This window comes from Thalassophryne amazonica, chromosome 14, assembly GCF_902500255.1.
Source record: "Thalassophryne amazonica chromosome 14, fThaAma1.1, whole genome shotgun sequence".
NCBI classification, from domain to species: domain Eukaryota; kingdom Metazoa; phylum Chordata; class Actinopteri; order Batrachoidiformes; family Batrachoididae; genus Thalassophryne; species Thalassophryne amazonica.
In genome coordinates this window covers 84,784,458-84,804,176 of record NC_047116.1, presented here as the reverse complement: position 1 = coordinate 84,804,176, position 19,719 = coordinate 84,784,458, and the positions used below count along the sequence as shown (strand labels likewise).

The following is a 19,719-nucleotide window of genomic DNA, read 5'->3' as shown; positions in this document are numbered from 1 at the left end:
GCTAGCAAACACTTTCGGAATGTGTATTTTGTAGATTCATTTCAAAGTCAAGGTTGGGGTAAAATGCGACACCTCTAACAGCCAAAATCTATCAGTGTTGAATGTAGGCATTTTGTATGCTAACTCACCTGAAAAATGTCAGCCCCATTAAATATAACCAATTTGGGTTAGCACAGAGACGGGTATTATAATTTATTTGTCTTTACTGGTTTGACATCCAACATTGCTCTGTTTATTTTATGAAACAAATTTTTGTCAGTTGTATGAGGATTTGCAAAAAGTATGCAACCTTATTTTATCCCACTGAAACAAATGAAGAGTGGGAGTTATTTGGTGGAGAGGTGTAGGGAACGTTCTTGATCATGCTTGAATTTTTTGTAGTCCGCAGCACACAGCAGTCACAATTAGTTAGCCTTAGAGTACGGACATGTAGTGCGCCACTGTCAGGTTTTAACATGAGAGGATGTGTTGAGGCGGAGACTTTTGACAGGGGACGCAGAGAGCTCTTTCAGGCTTTCCTGGCCAAACACAACATTCCTCTAATTCATCAGACTTCCTACTCTCCTGATGTGGCTCTCTGATTTTTGGCTGTTTAAAATGACACTAAAAGGAACTCTGTGTCGCGAGAAGTCTTCATGCAGAGCATGATGGCCCAGGTGGACACTATGCCAAAGCAGACTTCCAGAAATGCTTCTATCAATGGCAAAACCGCTGGGAGAAGTGTGTGTGAGAGAGTTTGGATCTTGACGAATCACACGAGCTCTGTCTTTGGTTAGGAAAGCCTGAATCAGCTGAGCAGAATGAGTGACTCTGGGACTTCCAGACGCATTTGCTTCACCTCCGCTGTCAGCTGCTTTGGCATGAATTTTGGCAAAATGGAACCTGTGCTAATCCCCACATCCTCCACAAGTTCTTGTATGGTGACATGGCAGCCATCCATGACCAAAGTCTGTATTCTGTCAATCACTTTGTCATTTCAGCTTGTGGATGGCCTCGAGTCATTCAGTCATGAAAATCAGACGGAGGCGCAGTATATGCACTCTAAGGCTGACTGCTCATGACTGACGTGTTCTGCGGACTAGAAAAAATTAACGCATGCACAAGAAGGATCCCTGTACCTCTCCACCAAATGACAGCTCTCATGCTGCATTTATTTCCGTGGGATAAAATAACATTGGACACTTTTTACATGCACCTCATATTTCCCAGTAATTCCAGTGTCTATTAATATGAAGCCCTGCCAGTGAGTCTTATGGTAATGTTGCTGTTGTGCTACCTTTCACTTTTTCTTTCTTTATTTTTTCAGACTCCCAAATCTGAATCCAAGAAAGTGACCTTTGGTCTCAGTAAAACAGCTGGTAAGAAACAGAAAACATTGGGATGGAATGGAAAGTGCAAAAAACAAAAAGCCACAAACACGCAATAAAAAATAGAGTGGTTTCCTATGTTTACTTTGCCTTTTATTTCATTGCAGACAGTATAAACCAAAGCTATTTAATGTTTTCCCTTTTCAACTTCATCTCATTTGTGAAGACACATCCGCTCCCACATTAAGGCCTTCAACACATACCAGAAAAAAAAGAAAGTTGGGACACTTGAGCATTCGTTGTTTCGTGGCCTGTGACGTACACAAGAGTTCTGTTTCAGCAGAGTTCCAGTTTAGGGCACAATGTAAACACACCTTGTAAAGTATGGACAACAAGACAACATCAGGGCACGGCAGAAGTCCATCACAGGAGAAAAATACAGCAAAGGAGTGTTGAAACGAAACCCAGTTATATGCTTATCATTGGTGCTTTGAAAATAATTTGCACATAAAGACAACAAAAGAGCACCAGATGGCACCTAAAAGCATCCTTTTTGTCAAAATTTTCCGTGAGAATATCTCTCACACGCAGATTTGTCATGCTGCCACCACCTACTCATTTTCAAAATACTCATTCCTTTTATGCAGTTTCTGGAGCACCCTGTAATTACTTAATTACCAGATATGCAGTGTGGTTCTGCAGGGTGTGTGTGTGTGTGTGTGTGTGTGTGTGTGTGTGGGGGTGGGTGGGTGCACTCACAAATGTGATGGGCATTTTTTGTTTTTTATAAATATGATTGCCTGACTTAATCAATCATTTTATAATGAAATGCACATGAGGTATATGTGTACCTTTAGAAATGTATTAACTGTTCTCATTTTCAAGCAAAACCAGCCACTATCAAATTGCAGTGTTTGTAGAATTGCATTTCTCAAGCAGTGTGACGAGTATTGAATTGGCACTAAAGTATTGTGATACATATCCTTTCAGGAGATACGTGCATCACAATTGGGTTTTTAAAAGGAATAGTTTACATCATCTGTTATGTCTAATTATGACATTATAGAGGTCACATGCAGTAGTGTTCAGAATAATAGTAGTGCTATGTGACTAAAAAGATTAATCCAGGTTTTGAGTATATTTCTTATTGTTACATGGGAAACAAGGTACTAGTATATTCTCACAAATCCAACAAGACCAAGCATTCATGATATGCACACTCTTAAGGCTATGAAATTGGGCTATTAGTAAAAAAAAAAGTAGAAAAGGGGGTGTTCACAATAATAGTAGTGTGGCATTCAGTCAGTGAGTTTGTCAATTTTGTGGAACAAACAGGGGACACCTGATTCACACCTATTTAAGGATGAAGCCAGCACCTGTTGAACATGCTTTTCTCTTTGAAAGCCTGAGGAAAATGGGACGTTCAAGACATTGTTCAGAAGAACAGCGTAGTTTGATTAAAAAGTTGATTGGAGAGGGGAAAACTTATACACAGGTGCAAAAAATTATAGGCTGTTCATCTACAGTGATGGAAGAAAAACGGAAAACAACCATCAAAATGGATAGAAGAATAACCAGAATGGCAAAGGCTCACCCATTGATCAGCTCCAGGATGATCAAAGACAGTCTGGAGTTACCTGTAAGTGCTGTGACAATTAGAAGACGCTTGTGTGAAGCTAATTTATTTGCAAGAATCCCCCGCAAAGTCCCTCTGTTAAATAAGACATGTGCAGAAGAGGTTACAATTTGCCAAAGCACACATCAACTGGCCTAAAGAGAAATGGAGGAATATTTTGTGGACTGATGAGAGTAAAATTGATCTTTTTGGGTCCAAGGGCCGCAGACAGTTTGTGAGACGACCCCCAAACTCTGAATTCAAGCCACAGTTCATAGTGAAGACAGTGAAGCATGGTGGCGCAAGCATCATGATATGGGCATGTTTCTCCTACTGTGGTGTTGGGCCTATATTTCGCATATCAGGTATCATGGATCAGTTTGGATATGTCAGAATACTGGAAGAGGTCATGTTGCCTTGTGCTGAAGGGGACATGCCCTTGAAATGGGTGTTTCAACAAGACAATGACCCGACTAGTTTAGTGATTCACAGGATTGCTAAAAAAGCAGTTTGAACATAATTGTTTTGAGTTTGTAGCGTCAACAGCAGATGCTACTATTATTGTGAACACCCCCCTTCTACTTTTTTTTTTACTAATAGCCCAGTTTCATAGCCTTAAGAGTGTGCATATCATGAATGCTTGGTCTTGTTAGATTTGTGAGAATCTACTGAATCTACTGGTACCTTGTTTCCCATGTAACAATAAGAAATATACTCAAAACCTGGATTAATCTTTTTAGTCCCATAGCACTACTATTATTCTGAACACTACTGTATGCCGAATAATCCAATGGTTGTTCACCATGTTTAACCATAACTTTGGATACCAACCATTCAACACAGTCAAACCTGTTCCATTTATTCATCCTGCAAAATGGAGCAGCATTAACTCTTGAGCTCTGTAAAAACTCAAATGGACTTTGCACAATTTTTGCTTTTTTTCACCCCATAACTCTAACATTCAGCAATACATAGTCCAAACTACACTTTTTGGATTTTTTATTTTTTTTTATTATAAAGATTCCATTATTATGATTGGGGCATTTCCTGATCTGCCTAGAAACGTTATCACACACTGCCCCAAACCTCTAATGCAACACCCAAAAATATCAAATACTTTTTGCTCAAAAACTGATAATGATTTTTGTTCATGCCACGATGCAAATAACCTTAAGGCAATAAAATTTGATTGTGTTCAGTTTATTCTAAAGCTCTTTTCACTTGATTGCACAAGTAGATTTTTTTTTTTTTTTTTTTGCCACTCGAACAAGTTGGAGTAGAATTACAAACTATCATTGCCAAATTTTTCCCTATAATTAAGGGCAATACTGTGTTTAAATATCACGTGGCATTGTTTTGACATAATATTTGGCTGTGGTACAATGAGATCAACGTGAGAAAGACCTGTTGATCAGCTGGATTGCAAATCTAACAGAACCAGGTTGCAATAGTTTTTAATGTGAACATCTCTTCAGTTAGGTTGCTGTTGAGTCAAAATAATATTTTGTGACTTGAATGGACTCCACATTCTCAAGATCTCAATGCCTTTGAGTTATTCGGGATCATTGCGTGAGGTGTGATCCAGAACCATCCAAGTTGCAAGACTTGTCTCAGGCACTCTGAGGGGACTGGATCAGAATCAGGCAATAACCATCAGCTGATCTCCTGTCTGCATCACAAAATTCAAGCTGTGTGTGTGTGTGTCTGAGGTGGCCTCCAAAGGGTCTGGTTTTGATGATCCAGAGCCACACTTTGACTTGTGCATATGAACTGTCCATCTCTTATTTGTTAATGTTAGAAAATTGTATGACAGCTTTTTGTAAATTTGCACTGGTTCAGTTATATATTTGCACGCAGTACAAACAATACTGTTGCGTTGTGTGTAACGTTTTTGTGTAGGCTGTAGTATACTGAGGCTGGTTTTGTAAGTGTTGTCACCTTTAGTGGTACCAACTGGTCAAAGGTGGCTTCAGGTTCATGGTCTAATACTTCTTAACAGATGTAAATTTTGCCTCATTGGCTGTTTTTGTTGTGGTTGCAGAGTTTAAGAAGAGCGATCGCAGCTTGCTTGTGAGTCCAGATGGATCATCACGAGTGCCCTTTGACCCTCAGCAGAAGCCCAAGTTTGGGGTTTTAAAGTCTCCGCCCACACCATTTCCCACCAAAGTCAAAAAGACCCCAAATACCAGGAAGAGGACACCCAGCACCCCCAAAAGCACCATGAAGCAGCGACCCACTGCAGCAGACTTCTTCTAAAGACTCTTTGTGGTTACAGACTCGTGAGCTCTGATCAGTTCGTCAGTTAAACTCCTTTTAATGGACCCATTTAAAAATAAATTGTTCTTTAAGATTTACAGAAATATTTATTCTATGTTTCCGATATCAGTGTTCCCTTTGCTTTCTTAAGTGAGCTGTTTTATTAAATACATTCATTTTTTCCAGTATGAAGCTCAGCATGATGCTTTTGGTTCACAATTTTTCTGTACGGTTCTGCTCAGAATTATGAGCATCCCTGAATTTTGGGTACAAAACAAAGTATGTTCAGAAATAAAAGAAAATGCTCAAATTGTGTGTATTCAGAATATTTAGTAAAATGTCCCGTTAATGTAAGTTTGTATATCATGAATGTGCATAAAGTAGGATACAGTTAATGGCACACTTTGAATAAATATAAATAATAAACCAAATAAAGCAAAACCTGAAACCAAAACACTACCAAACGGGGTTATGTGCCATTTAGAAAAAGAACATCTTCAATAACGAATTACATTTGCCACATTGAGGTTTGTTTTTAATGTAATACAAAATGCAGCATAAAACCTGAAAGCTAAATGATTAAAAATTGAACAACCTTGTACCAGTTATTGAAAAAGTTTAAGTGATATTCCACAAATTTTATTCTATGCAGGTTTTGTTTTGTATCTTTTAGAGGACATCTTGAGTGAAATTAACCGTCAGTTGAGCTGCACAGTGACCTTGAACCTGATTTTGTATGTTACCATTACACACTGAGAATTTACAGTAAATAAGACTTTTATTGAGAAGTCAGAAAGCTCGTGTCCATCAATAATTGAGGAGAACAAGCAGTCTGTCAAATCTGTTTGTAGGCAGATGTCAAAATCAGCTTGAACCAATGCGGATCTTCATGCTGAACTAAGGGAAGAAACATGCATGCTGATGCACCACAGAAAATTACACAAGTATGTCATTTTTGCAGATTTAATAAGTACTTAAGTGTGCCAAGTAAAATGATTTACTGATTTTAAGAGACTTGGAAAACAGTGTAGTTAAAACCATTTTAAGAGCTCAACATGCAGTTGGAGTCTGGCTTTGTAGTTTCCTCAGAACAGAAAAAAACATTTTTCTATTGTTTCCTGAGTGTGTCTGTCTATATGTGACCCTGTGTTAGACTGGCATCCTGTCAAAGGTCTACCCTGCCTCACACTCCCAAGACTGCTGGGATAGGCTCAAGACACCCCCATGACCCATAAATGGAGTAAGTGGATATAGAAGATGGATGGATCTTGTTGCCTCTTAGTTATCATTTCAACAGCAATCCCATTAAATATGTATACAATGAAACCAATCTTATGAATTCAAAATCTCACATCAGATTGCTGGCTATAGTGCTCACAGACGGGGAATTACCTCAGAGACACCTTGTGAATACTCTGAGGTATTTATGTGTGTGTCTAAGGGGAGATTTAACAGAAGAGTAAGTGTCACAAAGTAGGAGACTAAATCGATGGGGCTCGTTTTATTTTACACAAACCATTTATTTTCCCATTATGTCCCTGCAAGCTACATGTGGAAAAATTAACTGCAGACCTGTTAGGTTATAGAGCAATTACAATGTGAGGTGTACAGTATAACCCCTTCATTTGTTGTGTTCTTGAAGTGGGTACTCTGTTCAAGATTAATCTAGAACAGTGTTTCCTAATATTTGTTTTCGGGACCCAAAATACTACCTGTTGACATTGAATCCTCCTTTGTAAGAAATTTTAAAGACATGATCTCATTTTCAGAATTCAGAAGGGTTTAGGGAGAGCTGGTTGAAACCAGAATCAGCCCCTTGTGCAAACTGAGCACATCATTATTGCATTCAGCATGAAACAAATTTTCAAATTGATTCACGAGTTAGAGTTATTTTCCTGAAAGGTGTGTTAAAACAGACTTACGGTTTGATTAGTCTGTGGGTGTGATGAAGCATCCACACTTACAGAGAGCGGTCGGCTGCCATGTGTATATGAAGGGATGTCTGCCTGAGAGCAGAGGGAGAGAACGAGACCACACAGCGTGTGAAACCGTTTGGTTGTTCCAGGTGTAATAAAGGTGCTCTTTCCTGTGAAACTTTTGTTGTTCTTCAACCAGGATGAAACACATTTAATTCTGTTAAACACAACCAAAAGAAGTTTCAGAAGTCTGTTCAGACTGAGCCTGTGGCCCTCACATGTATCACCAAGGAAATATTCATTCCGATTGGAAGCAAATTCTCTGCAGTCTGCACCAGCAGCTCCAAAAGCTTCTTGGAGTTTGTATAAATGCGGCATGGGGCCGTTATGATTAAAGACACCTTATGTTTGATAATAATTATATCTGTCATGTGATGTGATGTGATGTGATTAACATCCCTTTGAACAGGTGGGATGAATTCATTAGTGAAATCACCTGCTGGGGCCAGTGGTTGCAAAAAAAAAACCTGCACCCTCTCAGCCCTTTCTGGAATACAAGTAGTTTGGACACAACTACTCTCGAACAACCACATTTCTACACGTGGTTTCATTTAGGGTGATTGTTGTGAGATACGTAACAAAGTGGTTGAGAACTTTTTCAGCATTGCACTCTTTGAATGAATCATGAGAACCATGAATCATTCTTAAAAACATACAGTACTGTTCAGAATAATAGTAGTGCTATGTGACTAAAAAGATTAATCTAGGTTTTGAGTATATTTCTTATTGTTACATGGGCAACAAGTTACCAGTAGTTTCAGTAGATTCTCACAAATCCAACAAGACCAAGCATTCATGATATGCACACTCTTCAGGCTATGAAATTGGGCTATTAGTAAAAAAAAGTAGAAAAGGGGGTGTTCACAATAATATCTGCTGTTGGCGCTACAAACTCAAAACTATTATGTTCAAACTGCTTTTTTTAGCAATCCTGTGAATCACTAAACTAGTATTTAGTTGTATAACCACAGTTTTTCATGATTTCTTCACATCTGCGAGGCATTAATTTTGTTGGTTTGGAACCAAGATTTTGCTGGTTTACTAGTATGCTTGGGGTCATTGTCTTGTTGAAACACCCATTTCAAGGGCATGTCCTCTTCAGCATAAGGCAACATGACCTCTTCAAGTATTTTGACATATCCAAACTGATCCATGATACCTGGTATGCGATATATAGGCCCAACACCATAGTAGGAGAAACATGCCCATATCATGATGCTTGCACCACCATGCTTCACTGTCTTCACTGTGAACTGTGGCTTGAATTCAGAGTTTGGGGGTCGTCTCACAAACTGTCTGCGGCCCTTGGACCCAAAAAGATCAATTTTACTCTCATCAGTCCACAAAATATTCCTCCATTTCTCTTTAGGCCAGTTGATGTGTGCTTTGGCAAATTGTAACCTCTTCTGCACATGTCTTTTATTTAACAGAGGGACTTTGCGGGGGATTCTTGCAAATAAAGTAGCTTCACACTGGCGTCTTCTAACTGTCACAGCACTTACAGGTAACTCCAGACTGTCTTTGATCATCCTGGAGCTGATCAATGGGTGAGCCTTTGCCATTCTGGTTATTCTTCTATCCATTTTGATGGTTGTTTTCCATTTTCTTGACGCGTCTCTTTTTTTTTTGTCCATTTTAAAGCATTGGAGATCATTGTAGCAGAACAGCCTATAATTTTTTGCACCTGCGTATAAGTTTTCCCCTCTCCAATCAACTTTTTAATCAAACTACGCTGTTCTTCTGAACAATGTCTTGAACGTCCCATTTTCCTCAGGCTTTCATAGAGAAAAGCATGTTCAACAGGTGCTGGCTTCATCAAATAGGTGTGAATCAGGTGTCCCGTGTTTGTTCCACAAAATTGCCGAACTCACTGACTGAATGCCACACTACTATTATTGTGAACACCCCCTTTTCTACTTTTTTTTTTACTAATAGCCCAATTTCATAGCCTTAAGAGTGTGCATATCATGAATGCTTGGTCTTGTTGGATTTGTGAGAATCTACTGGTACCTTGTTTCCCATGTACCAATAAGAAATACGTATACTCAAAACCTGGATTAATCTTTTAAGTCACATAGCACTACTATTATTCTGAACACTACTGTATGTGACCCCTATAATGTCATAATTAGACATAACAGATGATGTAAACTATTCCTTTTAAAAACCCAGTTGTGAAGGAGATACGTGCATCACAATTGGGTTGGCTTGCTGGCTTCATCCTTAAATAGGGGACATCTGATTCACACCTGTTTGTTCCACAAAATTGACAAACTCACTGACTGAATGCCACACTACTATTATTGTGAACACCCCCTGTTCTGCTTTTTTTTTTTTTTTTTTTTTTACTAATAGCCCAATTTCATAGCCTTAAGAGTGTGCATATCATGAATGCTTGGTCTTGTTGGATTTGTGAGAATCTACTGAATCTACTGGTACCTTGTTTCCCCAGTAACAAGACGAAATATACTCAAAACCTGGATTAATCTTTTTAGTCACATAGCACTACTATTATTCTGAACACTACTGTATATCCTGTGACTGAGCGTGAGCAAAGTCATCCAAACTATCGACAGACTCATTTTCATCTGTCTCCTTCCTAACTTGAGGTTCAGACTTCTGCTGCTGAGCTGCTGCCCCTGTAATCAGTCCCTGGGTGGACTCTGCTCTCCCTTTTACACTTCCACTAGTTTCCCTAGACTCACCTGCACCTGTATCACAATAAAAAATAATCTGTAAGGCTGGAGCACATTTGATATGAAAAACACATTTTGACTTACAAATTAAGATATTTTCAATGGCAAACACTCTGTTACAACAGCTGACCTGTTTTTCCCATCCTGACAGCAGTGATCCCTCGTCACTACTGGCTCCTGCTTCTGACACAAAAACATATTTTACAAATGGTCATAATTCTCAGCACAAATCTCCCCTTTTTTACAAAGTCTTTTGATCAATACAGGTTAGTTTTATTAATGTAGTGCTGATTCATCTGGCATCTCAGGGCACGTTCATATAGAGCAGGTCTGCACCAAACTCTTCATTATATCCATTATAAATGAACTGGTACAGGTGGCGGTGCAAGTGGAGTGGAGCTGGACGGAGCGGCAGGTGCAGTGGATGTCGCTAAATTAGGAGATAATTATTCATTGACGACTGAAAACTGTGTGCATACCTGAGATATCTGGGTGGCAAGCGACTGCTGTTGTTCAGATAATGTCACGAGTTGCTGTTGCTGTTGATCTAATAAGGTTCCCTGCGAGCTGAGGGCCTTATACAGTAGATGAGGTTTGCTCCCACTGAGTCCACGTGGTGGCCAGAAACCAGATGTGGATTGGCTATTAGGAGAAATGGGATTTTTCCCGGTGGGCTTATCCATAATTAGGCTGATGGCTGGCCGTTTTTTTTGTTTTGTGGCGCCTTGACGTAATAAGTGTCCCGGGCCAAGGAGAGAGACATGCACCAGCCAAGCCCACAGAGCTCAGCTGCAGCCTGCAGACACAGCATCAGCCCAGTGGCTTGTCTGTTAAAAGAATGACCCAATTGTGGCCCAATGATAGGCTACAGAGGGCAGGAATCCCAATCACCTTTAATGATGAGCAATGCGGAGAAACTGAAAGTTAAATCCCCCAGAGGTTTTCTCACACACCTCGTTTGCATCTGCCTCTGTCAGCATGGTATGTTGATGTTTGGCTTTGGTCATTACATAGTTACAAAATATGATGTTAATACACACCGTCACTGTGAAGGAACATGTGACTTATTTTTGTTTAGTGCATCAGTGTGAAGTCCTGTTTGGCAAAGAAGTGCACATTCACAAGTAATGTTGATGTTACAAGAGAAGCTTGACACATCTGAGCAGTTTTTTGCCCTTGGTGAGTGGAACGAGGTATGTACGCTCAGACTGTGGGTTATAACCACATTATTGTTGTTGTAAAATGCTACTTCTTACTATTTGTGGCACTCTATTCTCTAGTACCATGGAAGGTTATTTAATATTTTTCTTGCTTTGTGTATCTGTATAAATATTGAGTTGATTGAATCAGTTAATATTGAAGCAGCAGGACCTTCGTGGCCGGGATGACGGTGGGGGGATCGAACCCACGCGGCTCGCACAAAAGACCGTTTCTCTACCAGGTCAGCCAAAGGGGAACTCCCCATTAGCCAAGCTAGCGGGAACGTCTTTTCAATTGGGACCCGGGACTTTCATCCCGCTACACATCTCCCCACCATTTTTGACTTCGTCCCGAAGTCACAGGTGCATGTTAGCATACTCTGTGATCCACATCCTGTTCGTGACGCCAGCTTGAAGCAGCAGGACCTTCGTGGCTGGGACGACGGTGGGGATCGAACCCACGCGGCTCACACAAAAGACCGTTCCTCTACCAGGTCAGCCAAAGGGTAACTCCCCGTTAGCCAAGCTAGCGGGTACATCTTTTCAATTGGGACCCGGGACTTTCATCCCGCTACAATATGTTCTGTATGTGTATTGCACTATAAAACATAAAATTTGTTTGCACTGGCATTACATTTGTGTTTATAACTTTGTTTTTATTTTACTTACAGTTTCACAGTGTTTGACTTGATGACAGATTAAAACAACTTTATTATTATGGAGACTCGCTGCCTTCATTGTTGACACCAAGGCCTGCTTACAGTGAGGCTCCTGCTACCATGGATGTGGTACAGGAGCAGGAGGAGATTGGTGGTGGCGCAGATGATCATAAGTGTGCGCCAGCATGGTGTGGATGAACATATTTTCATATAAATGTTTAGGGATTTGGCACAATATCTGCACACCGATTGTAATGTGGGCCAGTCTGGACCATAAAGTCAAGGGCTGAATTTTTGTCCCAGTCCAGCCCTGCGAAACGTCTGTTGTGGTTAAACCAAAGACAGAGGTTAAGGACCCAAAATGCAGAGAACCAAATAAGAAACTGAATAAGAAAATTTAACATTTTATTTTGCAAACAAATTGGAATTGATAAATGTACAAGATCCAAGAAGGATGACACTGGAAGAAGGAGACGCTGTCGTGAACCAAAGCTGGAGTGAGTAGTTCCCAAACCAGATGGTGTAAGAGGACTGAACCAGAAGGCCATGACAGAGCTGACTGCAAACAGGAATGCTGAGGACACAGAGAAAACAAGGTTAACGAGAAACCAGAGGATAAGGAATCAGTATCATTCATCATAGAGACAAGCGGAGGCCAGGTACCACGCAGGCAAAGCTGTTTCTAGACTGGGGTGATGACTGCAGGCAGGTGTGCAGGATCAGCTCTATGACACAGCACCTGGAGGAACAGGAAGGGAGGGGGAGCAGAGCAAGCACCAAGGCAGCACAACAGTTATGCTGCATCTTTTCCAGGATAAATCTGCTTCAAACATGCACATATTCTTTGCAAATTGTCCACATGTCAGTCACAGCTGACAGTGTTGCTCTGTTCCAAAAATTCTATGAGGACTATGTCTTCGCACCCGCACTTGATGCCATGGGCGCAATTTGGTGGGGGATGGGGGGACATGTCCCCCCCACCTTTTCAACCAGGGGGGACAGAATATGGTATGCCCCCCCACCTTCTGACATATATGTGTGTACTTGAAACATGCTATGCCAGTCTCGTGCAAACCATGTCAGTCTTATGTGCAAAACCATGTCAGAATAGTATCTTTGTTTCTGCAAGTTTGTATTTTTAGCAGCATTGACTTGTTTATAACACCTGTTTCTTGTTTTTCCACATTCGGAATTTTCTGGGACTGCATTTGCCCAGATTTGAAACCAAAAATAGTTGCCTCTAGGGACCAGTGTCTACACATAAGTATCAATTGACCATATGCTAATTTACTAAATTCTGAAAGTTAGAAAAGGAAATCAGAAAAGCTATCTGGGACCTCAGAAAGCCCATCTGCAATTATTGCTTGATCTCCAAAATCAGTCTATGCAAGCGAAATTACACTCAACAAAAATATAAACGCAACACTTTTGGTTTTGCTCCCATTTTGTATGAGATGAACTCAAAGATCTAAAACTTTTTCCACATACACAATATCACCATTTCTCTCAAATATTGTTCACAAACCAGTCTAAATCTGTGATAGTGAGCACTTGTCCTTTGCTGAGATAATCCATCCCACCTCACAGGTGTGCCATATCAAGATGCTGATTAGACACCATGATTAGTGCACAGGTGTGCCTTAGACTGCCCACAATAAAAGGCCACTCTGAAAGGTGCAGTTTTATCACACAGCACAATGCCACAGATGTCGCAAGATTTGAGGGAGCGTGCAATTGGCATGCTGACAGCAGGAATGTCAACCAGAGCTGTTGCTCGTGTATTGAATGTTCATGTCTCTACCATAAGCCGTCTCCAAAGTCGTTTCAGAGAATTTGGCAGTACATCCAACCAGCCTCACAACCGCAGACCACATGTAACCACACCAGCCCAGGACCTCCACATCCAGCATGTTCACCTCCAAGATCGTCTGAGACCAGCCACTCAGACAGCTGCTGAAACAATCGGTTTGCATAACCAAAGAATTTCTGCACAAACTGTCAGAAACCGTCTCAGGGAAGCTCATCTGCATGCTCGTCGTCCTCATTGGGGTCTCGACCTGACTCCAGTTCGTCGTCGTAACCGACTTGAGTGGGCAAATGCTCACATTCGCTGGCATTTGGCACGTTGGAGAGGTGTTCTCTTCACGGATGATGCGAAGGAGATGTGTTGTACTGCATGAGGCAAATGGTGGTCACACCAGATACTGACTGGTATCCCCCCCCAATAAAACAAAACTGCACCTTTCAGAGTGGCCTTTTATTGTGGGCAGTCTAAGGCACACCTGTGCACTAATCATGGTGTCTAATCAGCATCTTGATATGGCACACCTGTGAGGTGGGATGGATTATCTCAGCAATGGAGAAGTGCTCACTATCACAGATTTCGACTGGCTTGTGAACAATATTTGAGGGAAATGGTGATATTGTGTATGTGGAAAAAGTTTTAGATCTTTGAGTTCATGTCATACAAAATGGGAGCAAAACCAAAAGTGTTGCGTTTATATTTTTGTTGAGTATATGTTCAGTATGAGTGTTGTCATTAGTGCCACTTCGAAAATTAAATTCATGGTAAGTAATTTATCCTAAACGTATGATCTGTTGTTTTTTTCAAACTTATGCAAAAACAAATCTTGAGAAAAAAAATACAGTATGCAGTAAATAGTAAATACAGTAAATAGTCACTTGCCCTTTATCGGGCAAATGACTATTTTTGGTAATTTCCGCACACTTTGCATTTGGCCCCCCTCCTATACCTGAGTAAGGCTGAGAAACTAATGGTCCTCATTCAGCCAATCAGAAGGGATCAGCCAATGTCAAAAGTCCCTCCACTGTGAAATTTGACCAATCAGGTGAGACCTGGGGTGTCTCCAACTTTCTCTTTTTTCTGAAGGCCAAAAAAGGCACCCATGTGGCTCGCCTAACTGTACATTTCTGTACAGACCAACAAAACTAATTATGGTAAGTTGATGAAACTCACATATTTTATTGTTAAGTTGTGCTATGTTATGACGTGTGTTGTTTGTGGAGTACTTGGTGAAATTAGTGAAATTACAGCATGAAAAATGTGGACACCATTTTTGATCATATGCCCGGTTCTCTTAAAAATTAGTGTTAATTACCTTTGTCTATTTTTAAACATATGCCCGATACACTGTAGAATTTATAATTACACAGTTTTCTTGACAAGAAAGCAATAAATCTAAGGAAATTGAGTTAGGTTTTAAGTATAAGTTTTGAAAACACTATACAGTGACTCAGAGTTCATTTTGGCCAATTTTTAGAAATGATACAGGGGTGATTCTTTAACTACGGGCACTATTGGCCTTGTAAATGTAATTTCCACCACACCATTGCCTTACAATATAAAGCGCGTTGGGGCAACTGTTTGTTGTGATTTGGCGCTATATACATGTGCTCTGATGTCACTGTTTATCTCCATAGAAACTACCCAAACAATCTTTCATACAAACTGTTTAAAGGGACATTACAGTGTTGTGGTGGAAATTATGGCAATAGTGTGGGACAACTACATTTTGTTTAAAAAAAATCACAACAGTTGTATGACATTGAATACCCCAATTATGTTTTGATTATTTTACTGATATTTTATTCAGAGATATTTTAAAACATTAGAAAAAACGTTTCTTTACCATTCATTTTTATCATTGAAGATCAAAAGTCTGGGTGTGGGACAAGCACAAAACGGCAATATTTGCATATAATGATGCTGAAAAAAGGTGAAAAAGTCATCATAGACTACTAGAACAAATTTCTTAACACACTTTCATTGTAAAGATAACTATAAAAGGGTGAAATTTCCCCTTTTTTCTGTTTTTCATACAATATGATCAAAGGACATAATAAGTGCCCGTAGTCTAAGAATCACCCACAGATGATTTTGGCCAGTTTGTGCTCTGTAAGAGTTGTTATATTGTGTGTAATTTTTAGGCAATCTCTGCTAGAATGTTTTATGAGAAAAGGAGGGAGACGGTTGTCATGCCTGCCCACCCTGCCATCAGTGATGATGATGAGAAGGAGGAAGATGACGAAGTGGCAGACCCTGATTATGTCCCACTCACCCACAACCAGGACTTTCCAGGCCCAAATGACACTGGCCCCTGTGCCAAGAAGAAGTGCATTCAACCTCCAGTGGAAGTTCTCCAGGACAGTGGTAGTGACAGTTTCAGTGAGGACCGTGATGGTGATGATGATGATAATGTGCAGCAAGCACCACAAGCCCAGAAGCAAAGCAAATCCAGTAAGTCTGCAGCTAGGCCAACCACTTGGCACAAAGTTGACCTGAACAACACAGCCCTTCCTGAATACCAGCACATCCCCCCTGAATACATTGATATGCCTTTTCAGTACTTTAGAAGATACTTTGATGCCCAGATGATTAGTCATATCACATACCAAACCAATCTATATGCTGCTCAGAAGGATATGAACACCACTTTCACCACCAATGAGAATGAAGTAATGACATTTCTGGCCATCCTAATATATATGGGTGTAGTTCAGCTCCCATCTATTGAAGATTACTGGGCCATGGAGACCAGGGTTCCTCAAGTTGCCAACCTTATGTCATCAAAGAGGTTCAGACTGCTGAGAAGGGTTGTCCACTTCAATGACAACACTCAGATTACTGATACCTGTGACCGTTTCTTCAAAGTCCGGCCACTGTTCAGCTTCCTCACTACTGACTTCAGACGTGAGCCACAGACCCCCAAACAGTCTGTAGATGAGGTGATGGTTGCCTACAAAGGGAAGACAGCTGGCAACCTGAGGCAATATATTAAAAATAAGCCAGACAAATGGGGATTTAAGTTGTTTGTTAGGGCCTCTGAGGATGGCTTCATCCATGACATTGTGCTATACCAGGGCAAGACCACCTTGGATGCCCATGATGTACTCCTGACGAATGAACAAAAAGTCTTGGGTGCCACCAGCCAGATTGTCGCTGTCCTGGCCAGTACCATGTCGTCCCCCACCACCACAGCCATTTTTGCTGACAACATTTTCACCAGCCTGGAGCTAGTGCGGTACCCCGAGTCCACAATTGCAGGTACACAGGGACAGCCAGGGACAATAGAATCAGAAAGCCTCCACTCAAGTCCATCAAAGAGATGGATAAAAAGGTTGTCCCTCGTGGTACTTGTGACTACGTTACCAGTGATGATGGAATACTGGCCATCAGGTGGAAGGACAACAAAACGGTCACTCTGCTGTCAACAGACATGGGGGTGGAGCCAATGTCCTCAGTCATCAGGTACTGCAGTGAGACCAAGATGAAGGAGCCTGTGAGCTGTCCAGCTGTCATCAAGAGTTATAATGCTAACATGGGGGGCATTGATAAAAGTGACATGCTTGTACACCTCTACCGCACCCCCATGAAGTCCAAGAGGTGGTATTTGCGTCTGTTTGCGTACGTCCTTGATATCAGTCTCACAAATGCATGGGTTGTATACAGGCGAGACTGTAAGACCCTTGGAGTGGGAAGCCAGTCTCTGAAAGATTTCAGAATCCAGGTGTTCAGGGGTGCCAGCAGCCAGACACATTACTCATCTAGCTCCAGAAGAAGTTCATCTTCATCTGTTGACAGCCTGACCACCACTGTTGATGTCCCTAGACCTGTCCGGGGACACCGCAGCCACACGCCAAACGAGGCTGTGCGCTTTGATCTGTCCCTCTTCCATGCCCCTGTACATGCAAAATGTCAAACATGCAAGTACTGCAGCAGCAAAGGCAACATTATCAGGTCAAATGTGGTCTGCAGGGTCTGCAAGGTTCACCTTTGCATGAACAGTGAGCGTAACTGCTTTATTAGATACCATGACAAACTAGCATAGTGGTGTCTAAGCACAAGTTGACATGTTTCTATTGCAGCAGGAATGTTATAGTCTAAAAGTGATGTTCTAATGTTCAAACCTACATGTTGTATTCCCCCTACATGTGTTTTTCTTGTTTTTTATATATACAGTTATTGGATTTTTATTTACCACTTATGGGCAAGGAACCAAATACGGTAACTTCGTTGACCTCAAATTTCTAAAGAATTTTAATTTTTTTTTTTCAAATGTAATAACAGAAATAAAGTTTGGTTATGGCCTTCAATAACAGTGTGGTGTTGAATTTTTGAATTTCAAAGTATTTCAATGGGTGCCCTGTAAAGGGCCTGTTCTTTCATATTTATGAATACATTTTACCACATTGCAGTTGTTTTTTTAATGAAAACTCAACCTATCATTCTTTTTGAGTTCTACACATGTGGTGATAACTTATTTACACCAGGATGTTAATAAAATCAATGCTGGCTATTCTCAGAATAAAGTACTTATATCCACAGTTTCAAATTGCATAAGTCAAATGGTGTCCACTTTATGGTCTTCTCAAAACATTAAAATTACTGTTCTGGATGCTCAGAATGCATTTGAGCTTATCTAGAAACCGTTGGCTTCTGGGGGCCTAAAGCAGTCCCCAGAACCCCGGCCTATGGGCTTCGGCCCTGCGGGCCTCACACTTTGTCCCCCCAGTTTCTAGTTCTAAATTGCACCCTTGCTTGATGCTGTGCATCTGAGGCTGTTGTAGGGTGCTCGCTATGGGCCTAGACATGAAGACTGACTGGATTTTTGCCCTTCAAACTCCTTGTCCACCTTCTGACTGTACTGACCTCTACACAGGTGTTTCTGTAGACAACACTCATTCATTGATGAATATCCACAGGTGCACAAACCTCTGCAGTGACTCTTCCTTACAGCAGTGGGCAGGGCGCATAAAGACAGGAGCTCTGACGCATTCGGTGTTTCGCAGTTGTGAAATCTTGCGCTGTCTGTCGGTCCGTGATTCACACGAGAGATTGTTTCAGCAGAGTTCCGGTTTAGGGCACCGTGGAAACCACCTCATGAAGCGTGGACAACAAGACAACATCAGCACACGGCAGAAGTTTATCACAGGTGCTACACTTCCTCTAGATAACCCTCTCCACTTGAGAGGACGTGTCATCATCATAATCGCTCGTGAACTTTCTGAAGCGGAGCCATCCACATCCTCGCTTTGCCATTGTGTAGATGCGCTGTGAGACAGCGGAACTCTGCTGGACCGTGGTGCATTCTGGGAAACACTGAATTGTTTGTGTTGGGTTTGTGATTGCCTTTGTATCTACTCTGAAGTGTCTGAGGTGCTTAAGCTCAAAACTTGCTTGTTAGCAGCCTACCGGAGTCAATACTAAAAGTAGTGGATAGCTGTAGCTTCCGTTAAATTTTGTTTTTCAGTTTATCAGTGTTTCATTATAAAAATAAACTTTTCAGTTAGTGAAGATAACCTTTTCGTTAGCTGTGCCCACCACTGCTTCTATATAACATAATTACTAATTACTAATTCATAATTCATTTTATTGTGTAAAATATTTGTATACATGATTGTATATAATGACACATCATAACAAATCATAACATAACAATAAAAACAGCTATTAACAATTTTAAAATCTGGTGGCATTCATTATAATGCAATACAGTTGAGCTTATAGGACTAGGTAGTACAATCCCTTAACTAATCAGCACTTGGTGAGGGGTTAGGGCTAGAGGGGTAAACGCTTCACACTTCACTTACAAATGTTGTGATGGATATGCGTCCAGGCACTGACGGAGGGAGGGCGTTGGTGCTGGTTCTCCTTCTTTCCAAAGAGATGGCCAGCTGTCGTAGCACCTGGTTGTGTCTCAAGGTATAGCGGCCCTGGGCTAAGCTGGTTTTACAGCCTGTGAGGATGTGCCTCAGAGTTGCAGGGGTTTGACAGAGCACACAAGAGGGATCTTCACCAAACCACTGGGTGAGGTTTGTGGATGTTGGAAGAACGTCATAGGTGGCTCTGACGATGAAGCTGATTTGGCTCCCTTCCATTTCCCAGAGATCCCTCCAGCTGAGCTTTCTTTGTTCCAGGCATTCCCAGCTAGTCCACTGGCCCTGTTTGGACTGCAAAACTGCCTTTGTGCGTCTGTCTGCCTCCTCTTGG

At 41.1% G+C, this 19,719-nt stretch overlaps 2 protein-coding genes across 2 annotated transcripts in view; both read left to right on the top strand.

Annotated features, from left to right (window-relative positions):
- LOC117524675 (ribosomal RNA processing protein 1 homolog B-like) overlaps window positions 1–5,268 on the top strand; it is a 33,341-nt gene extending 28,073 nt beyond the window's left edge. Inside the window, 2 exon segments of the mRNA XM_034186489.1 lie at window positions 1,307–1,358; window positions 4,964–5,268. Coding sequence (XP_034042380.1) covers window positions 1,307–1,358; window positions 4,964–5,178 — 267 coding nt within the window. The 3' untranslated portion in view covers window positions 5,179–5,268.
- Window positions 5,269–15,671: 10,403 nt separating this feature from the next.
- LOC117524309 (piggyBac transposable element-derived protein 3-like) lies at window positions 15,672–17,557 on the top strand. The gene is made up of 2 exons (XM_034186073.1): window positions 15,672–16,773; window positions 16,833–17,557. The coding sequence occupies exons 1-2, from the start codon at window positions 15,672–15,674 to the stop codon at window positions 17,555–17,557; spliced, it is 1,827 nt and encodes a 608-aa protein (XP_034041964.1).
- The last annotated feature ends 2,162 nt before the right edge of the window (window positions 17,558–19,719 follow it).

Bases quoted from the DNA above. Each gene is read 5' to 3' on its own strand.
- LOC117524309 (XM_034186073.1), top strand. From the start codon at position 15,672: ATGTTTTATGAGAAAAGGAGGGAGACGGTTGTCATGCCTGCCCACCCT. The intron at 16,774-16,832 runs GTACACAGGGAC...AGTCCATCAAAG, and splicing joins CCCCGAGTCCACAATTGCAG to AGATGGATAAAAAGGTTGTC.